Here is a 22,835-nt window from a genome sequence, read left to right as displayed (position 1 = left end):
AGGTTGGCGTGATTAGTTGGGGTGTGGTTGATGTCTGCAGTCACAATATTGCGTCATGTGAGGAACCCGAAAAATTCCAGAGGCGTAGTCCCTCCTTTGCCAGGGATTATCACTTCAACCTCTTCAAAGTTATTCCTTGGCTCAAAGAAAAGCTGGCCGATGAGGGACTAGATTTCCTCTAGATTTGTTCTTCCCACTCAGATCCTCTCTGTACATAGAAGTCATTCCCTTCAAATCTTGCCAAGTAAATTCTATGTCAGGGGTCTTCCAACTCAGCCCTTTTAGGACTCATGGACTTCAACTCCCAGAATTCCTCAGCCAGGCACTCTGGCTGAGGAATTCTGGGAGTTGAAGTCCATGAGTCCTAAAAGGGCCAAGTTGGAAGATCCCTGTTCTATGTTAACAATGGCTATCCAATGTAACTGTATAGACAAAAAAAATAAATAAATGTGATATGTGTTATCCTTTGCTTAGCTCCTATGTTGGGATGGTTGGGCTTAGTTTCTACACAGAAGCGTCTGCAAGGGGGGGGGGTGTTTCCAAAAAACCAAGATGGTGACTGCAACTGGGGCCTTGAGCCCAGTCTACAACGACTCACCACTACCCGCTGGCAGCCCGCTCGCTTGTCCGGTTCTCATTATCCTGGCAGCAACTTTCCAGTGTTGAGATGTCCTGCAAAGAAATGGCAGCACTGAGTTGGCAGAGACAACTTGGCAATGGCAAGAAGGCTGCCCCCTGCTGGCCGCCCTGAAGTAGCAGCACCGAATCTTCCCAGAGGGCGCCTTGAGCCCTCTGCAGGTTATAATAGTAGTTTATTAATGTACTAGTCTTATGACAGTATCAAAAGATAAAATAAAAATAAAATGTAGCATCTAATTCAGATAAAAGAAAATACAGTACAGGTAGTCCTTGACTTACAACCACAATTGAGCCCAAACTTTCTGTTGCTGAGCAAGACCGTTGTTAAGTGAATTTTGCCCCATTTCATGACCTTTCTCTGGTTGTTAACTGAATAACTGTGATTGTTAAGTAACACGATTGCTAAATGAATCCGACTTCCCCTTTGAGTTTGCTTGTCAGAAGATCACAAAAGGAGATCACAGGACCATGGGACACTGCAACCGTCATAAATTTGAATCATTTGACAAGTGTTTGAATTTTCATCATGTAACCATGGGGATGCTGCAACGATTGTAAGCGTGAAAACCTTCATAGGTCAGGTTTTTTTTAACGCCATTGTAGCTTTGAACGGGCACTAAGTGAAGTGTTGTAAGCTGAGGACTATCTGTAATGATTTTAGAAGAACCAGCATTGAGATACAGGAACCCTTAATCTGTTCTATATAATGGATTCAAAGCTCAAGTGCCTTAACTATAAACCTAGAAGTTCCTTTCACAATGTATACATTACAGCCCAGGAAGAAATAGGACAATTTGAAATTCATATTCCAGTAGCGTAAGAAGGTCACACAATTGACAGTCTAAACAATTTTGAGCCCAAAATTTCTGTTGTAAAGTGAGACATTAGTTAACTGGGTTTTATGATCTTTGTGACTACAATTGTTAAGTGAATCACTGCAGTTGTTAAATTAGCAACATAGTTGTTAAGTGAAACTGGCTTCCCTATTGACTTTGCCTGTCAGAGATTTGCAAAAGGAGATCATGTGACCCTGGAGCACTGCAACCATCATAAATATGAGTCAGTAGCCAAACGTTTGAATTTTGATAAAGTGATCATGAGGAGGATGCAAAGGTCATAAGTATGAAAAAAGGTCATAAGTCACTTTTTTCAGTGCCGTTGTAACTTCGAATGGTCACTAAATGTACTGCTGTAAATCAAGGACTACCTGTATTACACACAATAGCTCCCAATATCCGTAGCTTGTGGTCCTCAATGGAATCGCATCTACATGGAGGGAAGTGTGTAGTGGGGTGCCCCAGAGCTCTGTTCTGGGCCCAGTGCTCTTCAACATCTTCATCAACGATTTGGATGAGGGGATAGATGGGGAACTCATCAAATTTGCAGACGACACCAAGCTGGCAGGAATAGCCAACACTCCAGAAGACAGGCTTAGGATACATGAGGATCTGGACAGACTTGAACACTGGGCGCTATCTAACAAAATGAAATTCAGTGGTGAAAAAAGTAAGGTTCTACATTTAGGCAAGAAAAACCAATTGTACAGGTATAGTATAGGGGGTACCTTGCTCAGTAGTAGTAACTGTGAGAGGGATCTCGGAGTCCTAGTGGACAATCATTTAAATATGGGCCAGCAGTGTGCTGCAGCTGCCAAAAAAGCCAACACAGTGCTGGGCTGCATTAACAGAGGGATAGAATCAAGATCACGCGAAGTCTTAATACCATTTTACAATGCCTTGGTAAAGCCACACTTGGAATACTGCATCCAGTTTTGGTCACCATGATGTAAAAAAGATGTTGACACTCTAGAAAGAGTACATAGAAGAGCAACAAAGATGATTAGGGGACTGGAGGCTAAAGCATATAAGGAACGGCTGCTGGAATTGGGTATGTCTAGTCTAATGAAGAGAAGGACGAGGGGGGACATGATAGCCGTCTTCCAATATGTTGTTGTTAATAATAATAATAATAATAATAATAATAATAATAATAATAATAATAATAATAATAAATGTAAGGGGGGGAAAGAGAGAACCAAACGACGCACTATCTGGTAATCCATGTCTGTGTCTCTATGCAAGCACACAGGCATATGGTCTCCTCTGCATACACAGGTGGTCCTCAACGTATTCATTTAGTGACTGTTCAAAGTTACAACCGCATTGAAAAAGGGGACTTATGACCCTTTTCCACACGTGTGACCGTTGCAGCATCCCCAGGGTCGCGTGATCAAAAATCGGATGCTTGGCAATTGATTCATATTTATGACGGTGCTGTGTCCCAAGGTCATGTGATCCCCTTTTGCGACCTTCTGACAAGCCAAATTAAGGGGGAAGCCAGGTTCACTTACCAGCTGTGTCACTAACTTAGCAATTGCAGCGATTCCCTTAGCAACTGTGGCCAGAAAGGTCGTAAAATGAGGCAAAACTCACTTAACAACTGTCTCAGCAACAAAAAATTTGGGCTCAGCTGAGGACTACCTGTAATGACACGGTAATGACATAACTGTTCACATTTTTGGTATTACAGTTTCTCCCGAGTCAGAATAATATCTCAGTACTGGGGAGGAGGGCATTTCAAAACTATTGCCCTGAGAATATTAGGAAACATCGCAATGAGCTGAGATTGGATAAATCATTATTCAAGTACACGAATCTTTCAGGTCACTGCCACCCTTGAGTCCTTGCCAGGATCTAAGAATTGCCCAATTTGAAGTTAATCTCAGTATTACAGTTTATTTCGCGGGAAGAGATGAGAGAAGGTAGATCATAACCAGGGAGACGAATGGGGAAATGTTCATTGGGATGCAGTGATTTGCAACAAATGCCCAGAGTTTCATCATTTTACCAGTTCCCATGAGATGCCTACAAGGGATGTTCATTTTATAGGTCCATAAGATTTCGGTTCTGCCACAGACTAAATTCTGGAGAGCACCACTTCAGGTTAGAGATAAGGGTGATATTTATGAAAAGTCTGACTTAGAGTCAGAATCTCTGTTGGGGCCAGTGTGTGTGAGGAAGAGATATAAAATGAGTTGGTTAACATCTTAATCAGAATAGAGCTGGAAGGGACACGGAGGTGGTCTAGTCCAGCCCCCTGCTCAAGCAGGAGACCCTATACCAGTGGTTCTCAACCTGTGGGTTGGGACCCCATTTGGGGTCGAACGACCATTTCACGGGGGTTGCCAAACAACGCAGTCTGCCATTTTCCCCCCCTTTTCCTTAGCTGTGCTACTCCCTTTTATTCTATTGGCTTTTGAAAGCCAATAGAATAGACTCTCTTGAATAGAGTCTAATTCTATTGGCTTCAAAAGCCAATAGGAATTGTCCAGGCTGTCTCTGCCCTGCTGAGCCCACCAAAAGTCCCATTCTGCAAACGGTGCTGCACCAGTTGAGTAGTCCTCGACTTATGACCGATTGGGGGTCGCGGCATTAAAAAGGTTGAGAACCACTGCCCTATACCATTTCAGGCAGGCGGCTGTCCAGTCTCTTCTTAAAAACCTCCAGTGATGAAGCACCCACCCACAACCTCTGAAGACAAAGCTGTTCCACTGATTAATTGTCCTCACTGTTAGGAAGTTTCTCCCTAATTCCAGGTGGCTTCTCTCCTTGAGTAGTTTCCATCCATTGTTTCTTCTCTTGACTTCTGGGGCTTTGAAAAATAAGTTGACCCCTCTCCTCTTTGTGGCAGCCCCTTCAGATGTTGTGGGTGCTCCATCACTAGAAGTTTTTAAGAGGAGATTGGACATCCATTTGTCCAGAATAGTACAGGGCCCCCTATTTAAGCAGGGGGTCAGATTAGAAGACCTCCAAGGTCCCTTCCAGTTCTGTTATTCTATATTCTGAATGAAGGCAGTTGTAAACTATTCATATTTAAAATCTTCAAAGACTACTAGAACAATGAAGAAGAGAGGTGTCAGATGGGAAGAGATAACGAGAGGGGAAAAACAGAAATGGAACATCTAGAAACCAAACCAAAGAGAATATGTGACATACAAGATGGAATGTCAATGGAGATAGGGTCAAAAAAGTCAGCATGTGGCCACACCTGAGCAATTAAGGCCCTGCCATTTTTTACGTGAATTATTAAAAGGGTTGTAGCTTTGGTCACATAAATAATAATAATCAGGGCTTTTTTTCTCATAGAATGCCCAGAACGGAGTTGCGGCACCTTTTTTAGATGGAACCTTGTAGGGTAGGCAAGGCGGGTTGTATGACGTGTGTGAGTTCCGGCACCTTGCACTGATGATGATGATGATGATGATGATGATGATAATAATAATAATAATAATAATAATAATAATAATAATAATAATAATAATGACTTGATAGGTAGACAAAATGCCAAATCCAGTCTGAACATCTGGCTGACTGTGCGATGATCCATAATAATAATAATAAAAAGTTGGAAGGGACCTTGGAAGTCATCTAGTCCAACCCCCTGCTCAGGCAGGAACGCCTATACCATTCTGCACAGATGGCTGTCCAGTCTCTTCTTAAAAACTTCCAGTGTTGGAGCATTCACCACTTCTGGAGGCAGGTTGTTCCACTGGTTAATTGTTCTAACTGTCAGGAAGTTTCTCCTGAGTTCTAGGTTGCTTCTCTCCTTGATTTGGTCACATCTTAGATGTTGTTTTTAATTGCAACACCACAACCACCAGATGTCCCTTAAAGTTCTTGAGACACTTCAGACCCAGACTTGTCGAAGTAACCAAGGCAGCAGGCTTTCATAACAAGACATTTTTTCCTTGAATTGCAGCAATTAAGCAATTATAGCCCAAATATGTGCAAGCTGAGCTGACACGCCCCAATCAGTCCTTCTTTCAACCAGCTAAGACAAACAGGACCAACCCAATGATTAGCAAGGTCTCCACTTCTAAATAACTCAAGATTGTTACCCCTGGTATCCATCCAAACAATAGCAGACATCTACACTTACAGCTTGTCCTCGACTTACCACAATTGAGCCCCAAATTTCTGTTGTTAAGTAAGGTGGTTGTTAAGTGAGTTTTGTCCCATTTTACGACCTTCTGGCGACAGTTAAGCAAACCACCGCAGTGGTGAAGTGAATCATGCAATTGTTTAGGGAACCTGGCTTCCCCTGTTGACTTTGCTTGTCAGGAGCCATCTGGGAAGGTTACAAATGGTGATCACATGACCTATGGGCAGTGCAACTGTCATAAATACATGCCAGTTGCCAAGCGTCTGGATTTTGATCATGTGACCATGGGGATGCTGCAGTGGTCGTAAGTGTGAGAACCAGTCTCAAGTCACTTTCTTCAATACCATTGTAACCTCGAACAATCACTAAATGAATGGTCATAAGTTGAAGACTACCTGTACAAGATAAGCTCTTCTGGAAATGTCCCAAAGGATGCCTCAGGGGCAGGGAGGCCCAGTCCAGGCTATTTGTGAGCTGGAAAAGGCCTTCAATCTGGGCCTGGGCCTTCCCAGGGTCTTCCAGGCCTCTCTAATCCCCTGAGGCATTCTGTGCCCCACTTATGACCTACAGTCATTTAATGACTGCAATGGGAAGAGCTGGGACTGCCATCTTGAGCAAGGCAGTCTCACATAAGAATCTCACTGAACAATCAGAAAAAAATCTAGAACTATAATTTCAGGCTCGTTGTAGTTGTAAGTCGAGGACTATCTGTATATCTACAAAGATCCAAGGCCATGGTATTCCTCATGACGCTTTATGGAAGGGAAAGTTGGACTCTGAAGAAGCAGGGGAGGAAGAGCATGGGTGCTTTTGAGCTACGGCATTGGAGAAGACCCCCAAGAATTAGTGTGGACATCCAAGAAACAGACCAATGGATTATCAAAGAAATAAACCCAGAAGTTCTTCCTTGAGGCACAAATGACCAGGCTCAATTTACTCTATTTTGGACACATCCTGTGAAGACCCAGCTCTCTAAAAAAGACTCTTATTCTGGGAAAAAGTGGGGAAAAAAGAGAAGATGAGGGCCACCAGCAGAAAAGTGGACTCAGTTATAGTAGCGATGAATAATACCCCATTGGGAGATTTGAAGGAACAGGTTAGGGATAGATCATCATAGAGAAAATCTATTTATGTGGTCATTTTGGGAGTCAAAAGCTGTCAGTCCAAATTAAATTAAAACGAATAAATTAAGCGATTTGTGCTTTGGGGATAGAGATAGGGAAGATTCTCAACCCTGCAAAGAGGTTTTGGCTTGGTTAGGACAAAATTGCCAGGAAAAGATTAGTTCAGCCTGGTGTAAAAAAAAAAAGTGCAATTTTGCCTCTCTTTATCTCTTGATATGGCTGCCATCATCATCATCATCACCATCATTGCGTTATTTTATTTCATTGTCAAACAGGTGGTCCTCGGCTTACAACCACAATTGAGCCCAAAATTCCTGTTGCTAAGTGAGACATTTCTTTAGTGAGTTTGGCCCCATTTTACGACCTTTCTTGCCCATGTGGTTAAGTGAATCACTGCAGTTGTAAAGTTAGCAACACAGCTGTGAAGTGTGTGTCAAGTTTCGAAGCAAGGTTTTGCTGCTGCAGGAATGATTGCTTCTCAGCTTGCCAACGAACTCCCGGGGTGGGGGGGGGGAGGGAAAGGATTGGAATGCAGACTTCAAAGATTGAGAAGACCATGAGACCCAAGGACAGTTCACAGGTGTCTGGCCAGACCCAGAAACATTTTCTCATAACAATATTTATCCATTTGATTGGACAATGTGACCTGATCCAGAGGGAGGAGAGAGAATTCTATGCTTGTACTATATGGGGCTTGAGTGGGGTTTGGCCAGAGTTGGTTTTACTTTCATACGTGCCAAAATGATGTACTCAATAAAGTTTTGCATGAAGAGATTCGGAAAGTCTCGAAAGTGTTTGCTTGGTTGAGGTCGTTGGTCAGAACCTTGACAGTGTGAATCTAGCTTCTCCATTGACTTTGCTTGTCAAAAAGTTGCAAAAGATAATCAGATGATACCACTGACCATAGGATCTTCCTTGATTTCTTTGGGGGAGAAAACAGCATTGAGTTCCATTCCTTCCTGATTGGGTAGGATCTCAAGATTATTGGCAGTTCATTTCCTTCTATCCAGGACTTAGCACAGTGATTCTCAACCTTTTTAATGCCGCGATCCCAACCGGTCGTAAGTCGAGGACTACCCAACTGGTCGTAAGTCAAGGACTACCCAACTGGTCGTAAGTCAAGGACTTTCCATGCCCGGGAGCACCGCGCATGCATGGTGCCGCCCCCTGCGCCGGCTGAGGCGTAGCTGGCAAGCGGCAGTAATAGTGCAGGCCGACCACCGGCTGGGCCACCAGCTGGCCCAGCCCAAGGGAGGTAAGGCACCCGCCGGGCCCCACACGCACCAGCAACCCTTCCTGTGCCCACCGACCTCCCACCTCCCACCCCTGGCCCTCTTTTACTTACATTTTTAGTAGTTGCTCAGCAGGGAGGGGTGGAAGCTTCCAGACAGCTCGCCTTCGCTGCAGACAACTTCCAGCACCGTTTGCAGAATGGGACTTTTGGCGGGCTCAGCAGGGCAGAGACAGCCTGGACAATTCCTATTGGCTTTTGAAAGCCAATAGAATTAGACTCTATTCAAGGGAGTCTATTCTATTGGCTTTCAAAAGCCAATAGAATAAAAGGGAGTAGCACAGCTAAGGAAAAGGGGGAAAAAATGGACTGCGTTGTTTGGCGACCCCCGTGAAATGGTCGTTCGACCCCAAATGGGGTCGTGACCCACAGGTTGAGAACCACTGACTTAGCATATAAGCAATGTTTGAGCAATGTCCTCAGGATTGTCTAAGATGCTAAAACATTGAGGGGTCCTTGGTGCTCCCTGAACTTGCTTGTTTTCTTGCAGACATTTCATTACCCTAACTAAGTAACATCATCAGCGCGAGTAAGGAGTGTGGTTTGCTATCAGTTTACATTCTGGTGTCTTGGGGTAGGCATTCTTAGGGATTCTTTGATTGGGCTGTTTATTACTGGCTCTGTGGCAGTTTCTTGATTGGGATATTGCTTACTTGATCACTGGTCCGAAGGTGACCCTAGAGTTAATCCACGCTGATCCGAATGCTGACCACTGGTGGAGAAGTGCTGGAGTGACTCCGGGACACATGCAACCATCATAAGTATGAGTCAGTTGCCAAGCATCTGAATTTTGATCACGTGACCACAGGGACGCTGCAGTGTTCATAAGTATGAAAAACAGTCCTAAGTCACTTTTTTCCAGTGCCGTTGTAACTTCAAACGGTCAATAAATGAACTGTTGTAAGTTGAGGACTACCTGTATTGTATTGCATTGTTATATTGCATTGGCATATCACCCATCAATTTTTTAAAAAATCTGAACTGAGCAAACGTCTGATAAAGATAGGTTTGCAGCTCAGCTAAGCATTATTTTCATATTTTCATTCTTGTACCTCAATGAAACTTGTTTGCCTTCTTAAATACACACACCTGTTTCCTGAATCTGTGGGATTCTGGTCATGATTGCAACAGATGGGAAAGTCATAGAAAAACAAAAATGCTCTTGTTATAGTGTGGGAAGGGAGCCCCCCAGAGAAGGCAATATTAAAAGGGCAGGAAAATATGTTTCCTCAAAGGATCTTAAAGAGGCAGAAAAGCATGCCCAGTTTTTTTAATAGCCCCAAGTCTCCCTTCCCCAAGCAGAAACCAGCTCTGTAGAAATGCAGATGTAAACCATCCAGGAAGGTTGGAGGCCCCCAGCTAGAAGATTAAGAAGACAAAGACACCTAAAATCTACATACCCCACCCAAACTCTAAGACAGGACATAATAGGATTAACCCACAGATGCCAAAGGGCACACCCAGACTCAGGTCAGAATACATGACACAGGAAATAGCCTCAAACAGGAACAGGAAACAACTCCAAACAAAAGGCTGAAGAGGATATTAAAAACTCACTCCCTACATGTGCTCTCGCTCTTTTCTGCCAGAGCCATCTTTCTGTCTGGCTCTCCTCTTCAATAAACTGCAACCCAATCTTCTTTCTAAAGCAGTCGCCATGTTTATTCCCAGCTTGGACTGAACCACGATGAAGACTTTTCTTTCAACCATAGAAAAGAGCTTTATGGGGTATTCTTTCCTCTTCCCATTTTTTACTCTTCTTAAAGCTGGCTGTGGAATTCTGGGAGTTGAAGTCCACATGCCTTAAAATTGTCAAGGTTGAGAAACACTGTCTTAAAGTCTTGTGTTGATGTTTATATGGTCTCATTTTAGTTCACCCTATGAGATAAGTATGGAACAAAACGTAAACTTAATTTTTACATGTTAATTTCAACTTCAAAGCATTGGCCAGTTCGCACAACTTTAGGGATTTCTATAGGACGTGGTCAAAAAAGATTGTGGGAGTGGAAGAAAAATTGCGACAAAACTGAGTGTCTCTGTGTTTTTTAGCTTCCCAACCAGAGGGACTTTCCAACACTAGACTTGGATAGGATAGTGTTTCCCCATTGTATACATAGTGCACAATCGGGATTTCTTGGACTCACAGTTCCTATTTGTAGAGGAGGAGTAGTCCATCAAGTGAACCAGTCCCTGTTTCTACATTGGGAGAGCCTCCAAACAGTCATTCACTGCCCTAGCGTCAGTCCCGATAGGTAGACCAGACCAAGAAAGCAATGCCACAAGAAGGTTAAAATTACAGTACTTTTATTGAGACTGGCTAGAATGTAGTGGAGTGGAGTGGAGTGGAGTGGAGAGGAGAGGAATAGAGTAGAGTAGAGTAGAGTAGAGTAGAGTAGAGTAGAGTAGAGTAGAGTAGAGTAGAGTAGAGTAGAGTAGAGTAGAGTAGAGTAGAGTTCTTTATTGGCCAAGTGTGATTAGACACACAAGGAATTTGTCTCCAGGAAATAAGCTTTCAGTATACATACAAACCACAAGGTGATAAGTCATATATCATAAATCATACTTACAATCATTAATCATAAGATACAACAACTGCTAAATCATAGATACCAATAATAGTAGAACCTAGCAAGTATGATTATGCTGAACAATCTCCTCCTCCTCCTCCTCCTCCTCCTCCTCTTTATGGCACACAAAATGATAATATAAGCAGGCAAGGCTCTATTTTTATCAGATGTTTGAATATTTCCAGAAGTTAAAAAGAATCTATTTTCTCCTTAATTTTTAAATACCATTCTATATTTGTTCCATCTTTTCCAGGGACCTTTTCAGATTTCATAATATCAGTATCATCAATATCTCATGCAGTTATTTCTGCAAGCCAGCTCACTTGAGTATACATCTGAAATGTTAAATTTAGATTTTAAAAAGCATCTGTCTGTTCACTTGCTATATCTACAGGTGTAGAGTAAGGGCTTTTTGTTCTAGCATTCTAAAACCTGGATATGAATTTCATTAAATTGTTATGCTTTGTTCCTGAGAACGAGTTCATTAAAGGTATGATTTTACTTTATTGCAAAAATTTCAAAAGGGAAGCCAACAGTTTCCCTGCTTTTGTTTCCTTATTCCCAAAACTTTTGTTTCACTTATTTTGAAAAAAAATATTGCATATCCAAAGTACAGACTTGGCCCAGCTTCAACTTGGTAGCTCCAAAAATGTAAGTGATATGTTTCTAAGCAACTTCTAACCCAATCGTCTCCTTCCAGCTATATCTGCTAGCAAATAAAATAAGTATTTGCCAATCTATTCAGAACTGAATAGATTTGGTTGAAAGAGGCACTAAAAAGAAGAAAAAAGTACTTGAAAGAAGTATTTGATTTGGGCCATATATACTGTATCCTTGAATTCAGAGAATTCTGAAAATAATCTTACAATTAAAACCAGACATTTTCCTTTTAGGCTTGATGAACAAACAAGCTAGAATAAAATATGGACCTTTGTTTTTATTGATTATAACAGCAGCATGACTCTAGTATGCACAGAGATGAAAGGATTTACACATTCTGACAGCAGAAGAATGGATAGTGAATTTGATGGAACAGCAGAGGTGGCAAAACTGACTGTTTTGATCAAAGAAAATACAACTTAGCTTCTATTTGGAAACCACTTTAAAAAATTTTGCTTGCAACTGAAAGAAATCAGATTTTAAACTTGGGATTTGACAATTACAATTATTTATAATTATATAATTATAAAATCATCAAATCCCAAAGTTAAGGATTAATTTCAGAGTGTGAAGGGCTACTGTATTTTATATTTGTATCTGTGCTGAAGAAAGTCAGAAGTTATTCTTTTCTATTTTTTTCCTGTGCTCTCTCTCTCCCTTCCTTCCTTCCTTCCTTCCTCCCTCCCTCCCTCCCTCCCTCCCTCCCTCCCTCCCTCCCTCTCTCTCTCTCTCTCTTTCTTTCTTTCTTTCTTTCTTTCTTTCTTTCTTTCTTTCTTTCTTTCTTTCTTTCTTTCTTTCTTTCTTCATCTGTTTGGTTGGAAGTCTGTTTCAAAGGATTGTTACCATAGCAGTTGATAACAAGAAACGACTGATTCTTGTTTGCACAAAGATTTCCAATAGAAATCTTTTGTAATAGAATTCTTTTGCAAACCGTAACTTGAGTGTGACTGCTGCCAATATTAAACTAATGAGGGCTTAGAAGAGTGAACTCTAGAGAACAAATAGATGTAGCAAAGGGGCTCTAGTCAATGAAAAGGAGGACTAGGGGTGACATGATAACAATGGTCGAATAGCTGAGGGGCTGCCACAAAGAAGAGGGAGACAACCTATTCTCCAAGGCGCCTGAAGGCAGGACAAGAAGCAACAAATGGAAACTAATCAAGGAGAGAAGCAACCAGGAATTAAGGAGAAACTTCCTGACAGTAAGAATAATCAACCAGTGGGACTCCTTGCCTTCAGAAGTTGTAGGTGCTCCATAACTTTTGAGAAGAGACTGGACAACCTTTTGTCTAAAACGATATAGGGTCTCCTGCTTGAGCAGGGGGTTGGACTAGAAGACATCCAAGGTCCCTTCCAATTCAGGCAACTGATTCATATTTATGACGGTTGCAGTCCCGGGGTCATGTGATCACCTTTTGTGACCTTCTGACAAGCAAAGTCAATGGGGAAGCAGATTCCCTTCACAACCGTGTCACTAACTTAACAACTGCAGTGATTCACTTAACAACTGTGGCAAGAAAGGGTGTAAAATGGGGCAAAACTCACTTAACAAATGTTGTGTCATGAGGACTACTGGTACAGGTACTCCTTAACTTACAACCGTTCGTTTAGTGACCTTTTGAAGTTACAACAACACTGAAAAAGGTGGCTTATAACCGACCCTCACACTTTCAACTGTCACAGCATTCCAACATTCAGATCTGGGTGGCTGGCAACCAGCATGCATTTGCAACAGTTGCAGAGTCCCATCTGTGACCTTCCCAGCAGGTTCCCAACATGCAAAGCCAATGCGGTGAGGTGGGTTCATTTAATGATTGCATGATTCACTGAACAACCACAGCGATTCACTCAACAACCGTGGCCAAAAAGGGTCATAAAATTGGGCACGATTCACTTAACGACTGCCTTGCTTAACAATGGAAATTGTGGTCCCAATTGTGGCTGCACATCGAGCACACAAGAGAAAAGAAACAACATTCTTTACTTTTGATTGAAGTCTCTGGTCTGATTGGTAACAATCTTTGTTTTTATAATAAAAACCCCAATTGCACAAAAATAGTGGCAAGTCCCCCTGCCTTTGACCCGTGCCAATCGCACAAAGGAAACCTACCATAGCAAAATTTTGTAAGAGCATTACAACCAGATTTGAGTGCGGGATGGTGTCAGTGAGGTTTGCCTAGCCTGGCAGAACTGTGTAAGGCCAATGAAAGGATGGTGATGATGATGATGGTGATGATGATGATAAAAATAATAAAAATTGGAAGGACCTTGGAGGTCATTTAGTCCAACCCCCTGCTCAGGCAGGAAACCCTATATCATTTCAGACAAATGGCTGTCCAGTCTCTTCTTAAAAACTTTCCAGTGTTGGAGCATTCACCACTTCTGGAGGCAGGTTGTTCCACTGATTAATTGTTCTAACTGTCAGGAAGTTTCTCCTTAGTTCTAGGTTGCTTCTCTCCTTGATTAGTTTCCATCCCTTGCTTCTTGTTCTGCCTTCAGGAGCTTTGGAAAATAGCTTGACTCCCTCTTCTTTGGGGCAGCCCCTGAGATATTGGAACACTGCTATCATGTCCCCCCTCAGCCTTCTCTTCATTAAACTAGACATACCCAATTCCAGCAGCCATTCCTTATATGTTTTAGCCTCCAGTCCAGGAGTTTGTGGGTTTAAAGGTTAAAATGTCTGCTTGACCCCCAGCCTTTGGCCCATCTAACTAGAATTTCAAACAATTTAAAATAAGCAAGATTTCAGCTCTTGGCTGACCCTTTGTCACCTGAGATAAGTATCAGTGGATTTATCTTACCATTTCCCACAACTCAGCTGCTTTCACAGGGAGGGCCCAGTCCATCACATGATGGGAAGAAGGCCAAAAAGCTTTTATAAGTACGGTAGCGCAGAACTGCAGTCCACCTGCAATAACGAAAGCAGGAGTGGAAAGTAAAGAGAACAGGAGCGGGAATGCAGCACCTCGGCTCATTTGTCCACTTTCTCCTCTTCCTGGTGGCGTCCTCTGCAGGTAGGGTGTGATATTCCAGACCCAGTTGCAAAATTGCCCCCAAACCTTATATTATTGCCCCTGCTTATAGACTGCTAAGCTTTTTGGCTAAAAGAGCAGAAGTTTCACTTCTAGCCTCCTTAAACGTGTTGTTGCCTACTGAAAGGGTTTGCTTTCACCACGCTTTAAAAAAAAAAAAAAGTCGATGCAAAAGGTCCCAGAAGTGAATTTCCCCTTCTACAATATTCCATATTCCTGTTATATTCCCTTTTGGCCATTGTTTGGTATTTCGTGAGGAAGAAGCAACAGAGGTTTAGATTTGGTTGCATGGCAGTAGGTAGAGTTGTGGGTCAAGGACTGGGGGGGAAACAGGGTCGGGTCTACTTCAGTTGGGGAGACTCATTCAGACATATGGAGCTGAGGTATTCTTTCAGCCCAGCCTGCCTTACAGGGTTGTTTTCCGGGAATAAGGTGAAGAGAGATGTCCACAGAAGTTACTGTATGCTACTGAAAGAAAGGGAAAGAGGAGGAGAAGAAAGAGGAAGGAGGAAGGAGGGGGAGGGGGAGGAAGGAGGAGGAGGAGGAGGAGGAGAAGAAGGAGGAGGAGGAGGAGGAGGAGAAGGAGGAGGAGGAGGAGGAGGAGGAGAAGGAAGGAGGAAGGAGGAGGAGGAGGAGGAGAAGGAGAAGGAGAAGGAGAAGGAGAAGGAGAAGGAGAAGGAGAAGGAGAAGGACAGGCAGTCAGAGTCCCAAGTCCCAAGGTCCTGCTATTTGTCTCCCTGCAGAAATCTATTTTTTAAAAGTTGATGGAAGAGTATTTTATCATGAGCATCTAGATCACTGATTCTCAACTTTCATTACTTTAAGACAGGGGTCTTCAAACTTGGCCCTTTGATGACTTTTGGACTTCAACTCCCAGAATTCCTCAGCCAGCAGGCCTGGCTGAGGAATTCTGGGAGTTGAAGTCCACAAGTCATAAAAGGACCAGGTTTGAAGACCCCTGCTTTAAGATGTGTGGACTTCAACGCCCTGAATTCCCCAGCCAGCATGGCTGGCTGGCTGGGGAATTCTGGGCATTGAAGTCCACACATCTTGAAATGCCAAGGTTGAGAAACACTGGTCTAGATTTTAAAAGTTGACTGAAAATAAAGGACCCTGACCCTTCTAACTGATTATCTCTCTCTGGTTGGGGAATTTCCCCATCTGAAAATTATGTCAACATTGTGACATTTGTCCTGGCAGAGAAGTGTGAGACAAGTCAGTACCTGCCCAAGAAGAAAAAGCTGCCAGCTTGGATTGGGTGGCTTGTTCTAAAACATTTGCTATGTAATCAGATATGATTTGATCCATACAATTTCTTTTTTCCTTCTTTTTTTTTATAGTTAGTCCCCGACTTAACAGTCATTTGTTTAGTAACTGTTTGAAGTTACAACAGATGTATGACCGTTTTTTCACATTTACAACTGTTGCAGCATCTCATGGTCACATGATCAAAATTCGAACACTTGATGGTTGCGGTGTCCCGGGTGGTCACACAATCCCCTTTTGCTACCTTCTGATACGCAAAGCCAGATTCACTACATTTTATACTTATCAATAGTCACCAGTTTATTAATGAATTCATTACAACAACAACAGCAATAATAATACAGTTGGAAGGGACCTTGGAGGTCATCTAGTCCAACCCCCTGCTCAGGCAGGAAACCCTATACCATTTCAGATAAATGGCTGTCCAGTCTCTTCTTAGAAAGTTCCAGTGTTGGAACATTCACCGCTTCTGGAGGCAGGTTGTTCCACTGGTTCATTGTTCTAACTGTCAGGAAGTTTCTCCTTAGTTCTAGGTTGCTTCTCTCCTTGATTACTTTCCATCCGTTGTTTCTTGTCCTTCCTTCAGGGGCTTTGGAGAATAGCTTGACTCCCTCCTCTTTGTGGCACCCCCTGAGATATTGGAACACTGCTATCGTGTCCCCCCTCGTCCTTCTCTTCGTTAAACTAGACATACCCAATTCCAGCAACCGTTCCTTATATGTTTTAGCCTCCAGTCCCCTAATCATCTTTGTTGCTCTTCTCTGTACTCTTTCTAGAGTCTCAACATCTTTTTTACACCATGGTGATCAAAACTGGATGCAATATTCCAAGTGTGGCCTTACCAAGGCATTGTAAAGTGGTGCTAACACTTGATTCTATCCCTCTGTTAATGCAGTCCAACTCTGCGTTGGCTTTTTGGGCAGCTGCAGCACACTGCTGGTGGTACTAAATATTATTGTAAAGTACTATCCCATCTCTGCTGCAGTAACACACATTGCTGCATCTTTTGATCAAACATAAAATCTTCCCTTTTCCAAAACAAAGAAATCGCTCATTTCTGACAATGGTTTCTTGATTTCTGAAATAGTATCGTATTTCCAACTTTTCAATACGATTCCTTCAGCCATCTGCTCTGCTCCAGACAGGTGATCCTCGGCTTAACGATGGCAATAGGAGTTAGGATTTTCTAAGCCATGCGGTCATAAAACAGCCCTGCCTTGCCTAATGATGGCAATCCCTCCAGCCCCATTTGCTGTCATTTAACTCCATCCCACAGCTTCCCCCTTAACTTACGGAGGAAGCTGGCAGTGAAACTTGCAAGCACCAGTCATGTAATTGTGGGGCACTGCAACAGGTCATCACTGTAACCAGTTGCCAAGTGCCCAAATAACAATCAGGTGATCACACGGGTGCCAGACTATTGACCAAAATACCAAGGACTGGTTGTAACCACCTTTCATTCAGTCCTGTCATAACTTTGATCACCAAACAAATGATCCATACATTGATTGCTGTACAATCATAGTCCCTGATAAACCATCAGATTTCAAAGCTTTAGTGTGCAGCTTGATTCAGGAACAGTATAAATTCTCCCAATCTTTTCCAATTCTGAAACATGCTTTGTTTGATTCAGGTTAAGTCCTTAACTTACAACAACGCTTGAACCCAAAATTTCTGTTACCGAGACATTCATTAAGTAAGTTTTGCCCCATTTGATGACCTTGCGTGCCCCCGCTATTAAATGAATCACTGCAGTTGGTAAGCTAGGCACACGGTTGTTAAGTGAATCTGGCTTCCCCGTTGACTTTGTTTGTCAGAAGGTCGCAAAAGGGGATCACATGACCCGCGGGGACACTGCAACTGTCATAAATATGAGTCAGTTGCCAAGTCTCTGAATATTGATCACATGGCCATAGGGATGCTGCAATGGTCATAAGTGTGACAAATGGTCATAAATCTCTTTTTTCAGTAACTTTGAATGGTCACTAAATGAACAGTTGTAAGTCAAGGACTGCCTGCATTTTGTTTATTTATTCAGCAAAATTATATGGTTGTCCATTGCAGTATGTGTCATGCCCTCAAGTTGAGTTCAATGGCAATACAGACTGCTTCAGGCACTCACTTGCTGTCTCCCCCCCCCCAGTAATTCCCCCCCAGCAATTCCTCCTAGGATCTTGGTACCCCACTGAAGTGTGTGACTTGTGAGCAAGCAGCAAGACACTGAACTAATCAACAAAGCTTAAGACAAGATTCCCAGCAGCTGTGCATGCTAAACAGACTCACAGAAACAGTTTTCCTTTGCTAGAGGCAACTTAAGCATTTGGCTTACTATGATTCTTGTTTTGAATCCAATTATTTATGATCCCAAGGATCATAAATCAACTTAAGACCTTGTCTCTTCCTTGGAATTCTTTGGCTTGGCTTTGGACTTCTTCACCGGAATTCACCTTTAAAGTTCTTATCTATGATTAATTGCTTGTTATGATTGTTGTTGTTATGATTAACAACTCTTCCTTTTAACACTACAGTATGTGTGCCTAGGAACTGTATCTGGCTGCTGAATGGGTGCCAAGAAAGCCAGGATGCAAAAAATGGGATTCTGGGGAGCATATAACAACAATCAAAACAATATCACAATCATAAAAACACTTTAAATATAATAAAAATAAATAAAAGGCAAGATTCCCAGTATTCTTCCAGGACTAGACTAGACTAGACTAGACTAGACTAGACTAGACTAGACTAGACTAGACTAGAATAGAATAGAATAGAATAGAATAGAATAGAATAGAATAGAATAGACCTTGGAGATCTTCTAGTCCCACCCACTGCTCAGGCAGGAAACCCTATACCTATACCATTTCAGACAAATAATTCTCCAAACTCTTTTAATTTACGTCTATAGGCTACACGAGTCATTCTCAGTTCCTTTAAAAAATCTTCTGTCTCAAGAGACTGCTGCAAAGGTTCAGCCTATTTGTCTCCCACATCCAATAGCATAGCACTTTCAACTAGCTGCTCTTCCAACTTTTCTTCTATTATCTCAGGTCGTAAAGATAATGGAGAACCCACCTTCAAAACCGAAATGTAAAGATCTTTCGCCTTTGACATTGTATTAAGTCTATAATATATCCCCGCATAATTCAGGACTATTCCAACCGGTATATCCTATCTGAATCGAACCTGGCATTTTTTGAGCTCATCAACCAAAAAAGCAAAATCCTTTCTTTTTCTAAGAATTTTTGAAGGTATTTCTTTTAAAATTATAACATCTTGAGCTGCAGTTTGAAATCTCTGCTTATAAAAAGCCTGTAAAATTTCATTATGATCTAGAAAAATAGATAACCACATCTCGTGGCAAATTCCTTTGTCTCACAACCCTAGAATTAACCCTAAAAACTTTTTCCATCTCTCTCAATATTTCTTCAGGCTCAGCCCCCAAAATAAGAGCTATATCTTTTACCACCACTTGTCTCAAATCCTCTTGAATATTTTCCTTCATTCCCCTTATTCTTAAAGCAAATTCCATGTTTTTGTATTGTAACATAGTAACTTCATCCTGTATTATTTCCACATTATTTTCCACTTTGTCAATTCGATCTTCCAGTTTTTCAAAATTTTCCACATCATCAATACGCTCATCCAGAAGATCTATGTGACCAACAAACTTTTGAAACGCAAACGCTATGTCCTCTGTCAATTTCATGAATTTATTTTCAATAAAAACCTCCATCTCTTCTTTAATCTGTCGTGCCTTTTTTTCCAAGGCATCCTGTAAATCTTTAAGTATACATGCTGGAGACAATGGAGAAGGTGGTGGAAACTTAGACTTCGCTTGCTGAGCTGTCTGCATTACCGGGAAGATCGAGGCTTTAGAAGCAACAGAAACAAAATTTCACGTGATCTTGATTCTCTCCCTCTGTTAATGCAGCCTAGCAGTGTGCTGGCTTTTTGGGCAGCTGCAGTGTGCCTGCAGCACAAATTCAGAGGCATCGTCTCCATTATTTCCAGTTTCTGTATTGCTTCTTTATTTCATATAAAAAAGTAAACACAAGAAGTCCTTGACTTACAACAGTTCATTTAGTGACTGTTCAAAGTTACAACAGCATTGAAAAAAGGGACTTAGAACCGTGTTTCACACTTACGACCATTGAAGTATCCCCATGGTCACGTGATCAAAATTCAGGTGCTTGGCAGCTGGCTCATATTGAAACCGGCTGATATCCCGAGATCCTGTGATCTCCTTTTGCGACCTTCTTACAAGCAAAGTCAATGGGGAAGCCAGATCCACTTAACAATTGTGTTACTAAACTGCAGTGATTCACTTAACAGCTATGGCAAGAAAGTTTGTAAAATTGGGCGAAAACTCACTTAAATGTCTCGCTTAGCAACAGAAATGTTGGGGCTCAATTTTGGTCATAAGCCAAGGACCACCTATGTCACAAAGAGCTCCGTGATCAAGGGTGGAGCTGAATCTGGGTTTTATGCAGGGCCAATTTAACTCCTTCGCCCTGTGCTCCCCTCTCAACTTTCCACTCTGCTTCCTTCTCTAGATACAGTTGCTGATTCGTGTGATCCTAAAGCTGCTGAGATTGTAGGAGGCAACTATACTCTCCTGGAAGATGGAACCACATTGCTCTATGAGTGTCCTCAGGGGCAGTATCCACATCCGACACAATTCCGGTTTTGTAAGGATGGCAACCAGTGGAGCCCCTTGACCGGCAGGGATGGCAGGATTGTCGAGCAGGCTGTGTGTCAAGGTACGTTGGTTCATTTCTCAACAGAAAGGCATTGTATGACATCCCCCCTCTTTCTCTTGTACTTTATCGCCAACCAAGTCCTGGGTTTTCCACCAAAGACCTTTTGTAAGTGTATAAAAAACTGTAGGAGTCGCTAGCAGCTCAAGGTTTATTCAAAGTGCAAAAGTATGTTTATTTTTCTTTTATCTATTGAAAAAAACCACTCTGGAAGGCTTATAACCAATAAAACAAGAATAAAAAGAACAAGAATAACACTAAAAGCGGGGAAAGCAGCCTGCAACCCCGAAGCATTCCCACCACCGTTTAATTTTTAACTTATTCTATCTGTGTTTTTATTTGGCTCCCATTTTCCTCAACTTGATATGTATTGTGTTTTTATGTGGTTGTCATACTTTTATCTGCAAGCCGCCCAGAGTCACTCTAAGAGTGAGAGGGGCAGAATCTATGTTTGATAAATAAAAAGAAGTCTGGGTGGCACAGTGGTTAAATGTAATGCTGTAGACAAACTCTGTCTACAGTCCGGAGTTCGATCTTGACAAGCCCAAGGTTAATGCAGATTTCCATCCTTCTGAGGTCAGTAAAATGAGGGCCTGGATTGTTGGGGGCAATATGCAAATAAGGGTTACTTCGTAAACCACCCAGAGAGTGCTGTGTAGGGGGCAGTATATAAGTCTAAATCAGGGGTCCTCAAATTTGGCCCTTTTATGATTTGTGGACTTCAACTCCCAGAATTCCTCAGCCAGCGTGCCTGGCTGAGGAATTCTGGGAGTTGAAGTCCACAAGTCATAAAAGGGCCAAGTGTGAAAACCCCTGGGATAAGTGAATATAAATGGCTACTTGGTTGTGTGTTGAGGTGCCACTAGTGCAGGAGTCTTCAAACTTGGCCCTTTTATGACTTGTGGACTTCCTCAGGCTGACTGAAGAATTCTGGGAGTTGAAGTCCACAAGTCATAAAAGGGCCAAGTTTGAAGACCCCTGGTCTAAATGCTATTGCTATTGTTTTGCTAGAGTCACACTTCTCTGCTGCACCCATGCTATCATCATCGCTTGACTTCGCCTTGTCCCAATTTTCCCGAGATGGGTAGGGTGTTCCGGAGGGCAGGGGAAAGTCATGCTTCCAAAGACCTACAAATAGTCCTTGACTTACAACCACAACTGAGCCCAAAACTTCTGTTGCTAAGCGAGATATTTGTTAAGTGAGTTTTGTCCCATTTGATGACCAGTCTTGCCATAGTTCTTAAGTGAATCTCTGCGACGGTTAAGTTGCTAACACAATTGTTAAGTGAATCTGGCTTCCCCATGGCCATTCTTTGTCAGAAAGTTGCAAAAGTGGCCACCTGACCTTGGGACACTACAACCGTCATAAATATGAGTCAGTTGCCAAGCATTTGAATTTTGATCACGTGACCCTGGGGATGCCATAATGGTCATAAGTATGAAAAATGGTCATAAGTCACTTCAGTGCCCTTGTAACTTTGAACAATCTCTAGCAATAGCACTTAGATTTGTATACCACTTCATAGTGCTTTATAGCACTCTGTAAGCAGTTTACAGAGTCCGCATATTGCCCCCCACAAATCTGGGTCCTCGTTTTACTGACCTCAGAAGGATGAAAGGCTGAGTCAACCTTGAGCTGGACAGGATCAAACTTCTGGCAGTGGGCAGAGTTTGCCTGCAATACTGTATTCTAACCACTGCACCACCACGGCTCTCTAAACAAATGGTTGTAAGTTGAGGATAACCTGTAGTGATATTTGTTCCTTCCTCTCATTACTTCCTTCACTGTTGCTTCTAGGCATGTCATAGTCTATGGAATTAATGGTGGTTTCACAATTGTCTCAGATAAGCAGGGCCAGAATGATTGTAAATGATGGAACTGGAAGGAGAGGGAGCTGGGATTGGATAAGATATGGAGAAAAATTTACTGATATTTTCTCTTCCATCCAGCCATCCGATGTGTCAGGCCTCTGGAATTTGAGAATGGTGTTTTCGAGACCTTCCAGCAATTTTACGACATAAACCAGGAGCTGAGGTTCGCTTGCTATGATGGATACCAGCTGCGGGGCTCCCAGATTCGTACCTGTCTCCCCAGTGGGAAATGGAGTGGAGAAACAGCCATATGTGATGATGGAAGTGAGTCTGACGATCATTTGTGATCAAGGCCTACCATTTCTTCCCTTTGGGGAAATGGCTATCTAAATGTAAATTCTCAATCATCCAGGTCATGGTTGTACCAAAAGTGCTTCTGAACGGAACTAAAGAAGCTTCTTGGATGAGAAGCAAAATGTTTCCAAAGAAGCATTTTGGGGGTATAGCTCAGTGGTAGAGCATTTGACTGCAGATCAAGAGGTCCCTGGTTCAAGTCCGGGTGCCCCCTCCTTTTAGAAAGAGTACAGAGAAGAGCAACAAAGATGATTACTGGAGGCTAAAACATATAAGGAACGGCTGCTGGAATTGGTATGTCTAGTTTAATGAAGAGAAGGACAAAGGGGGACATGATAGCAGTGTTCCAATATCTCAAGGGCTGCCACAAAGAAGAGGGAGTCAAGCTATTC

At 42.4% G+C, this 22,835-nt stretch overlaps 2 protein-coding genes and 1 non-coding gene across 3 annotated transcripts in view; all 3 read left to right on the top strand.

Annotated features, from left to right (window-relative positions):
* The window catches only part of LOC120309288 (complement factor B-like), a 44,517-nt gene extending 44,189 nt beyond the window's left edge, over positions 1 to 328 (top strand). The window contains exon 18 of the mRNA XM_039346370.1: positions 3 to 328. Within this exon, the coding sequence (XP_039202304.1) occupies positions 3 to 182 (180 nt within the window). The 3' untranslated portion in view covers positions 183 to 328. The remainder of the gene's footprint in view (positions 1 to 2) is intronic.
* Positions 329 to 14,112: 13,784 nt separating this feature from the next.
* LOC120309287 (complement factor B-like) overlaps positions 14,113 to 22,835 on the top strand; it is a 39,125-nt gene continuing 30,402 nt past the window's right edge. The window contains exons 1-3 of the mRNA XM_039346369.1: positions 14,113 to 14,236; positions 20,074 to 20,280; positions 22,228 to 22,413. Coding sequence (XP_039202303.1) covers positions 14,179 to 14,236; positions 20,074 to 20,280; positions 22,228 to 22,413 — 451 coding nt within the window. The 5' untranslated portion in view covers positions 14,113 to 14,178. The remainder of the gene's footprint in view (positions 14,237 to 20,073; positions 20,281 to 22,227; positions 22,414 to 22,835) is intronic.
* Positions 22,586 to 22,657, top strand: TRNAC-GCA. Its single transcript has one exon. It is a non-coding gene; the product is annotated as a tRNA-Cys (tRNA).

This window comes from Crotalus tigris, unplaced genomic scaffold (assembly GCF_016545835.1).
Source record: "Crotalus tigris isolate CLP2741 ecotype Arizona unplaced genomic scaffold, ASM1654583v1 scf7180000017989.1554031673:749699, whole genome shotgun sequence".
Lineage (NCBI taxonomy): Eukaryota > Metazoa > Chordata > Lepidosauria > Squamata > Viperidae > Crotalus > Crotalus tigris.
This window is presented reverse-complemented; position numbering and strand designations above follow the sequence as displayed.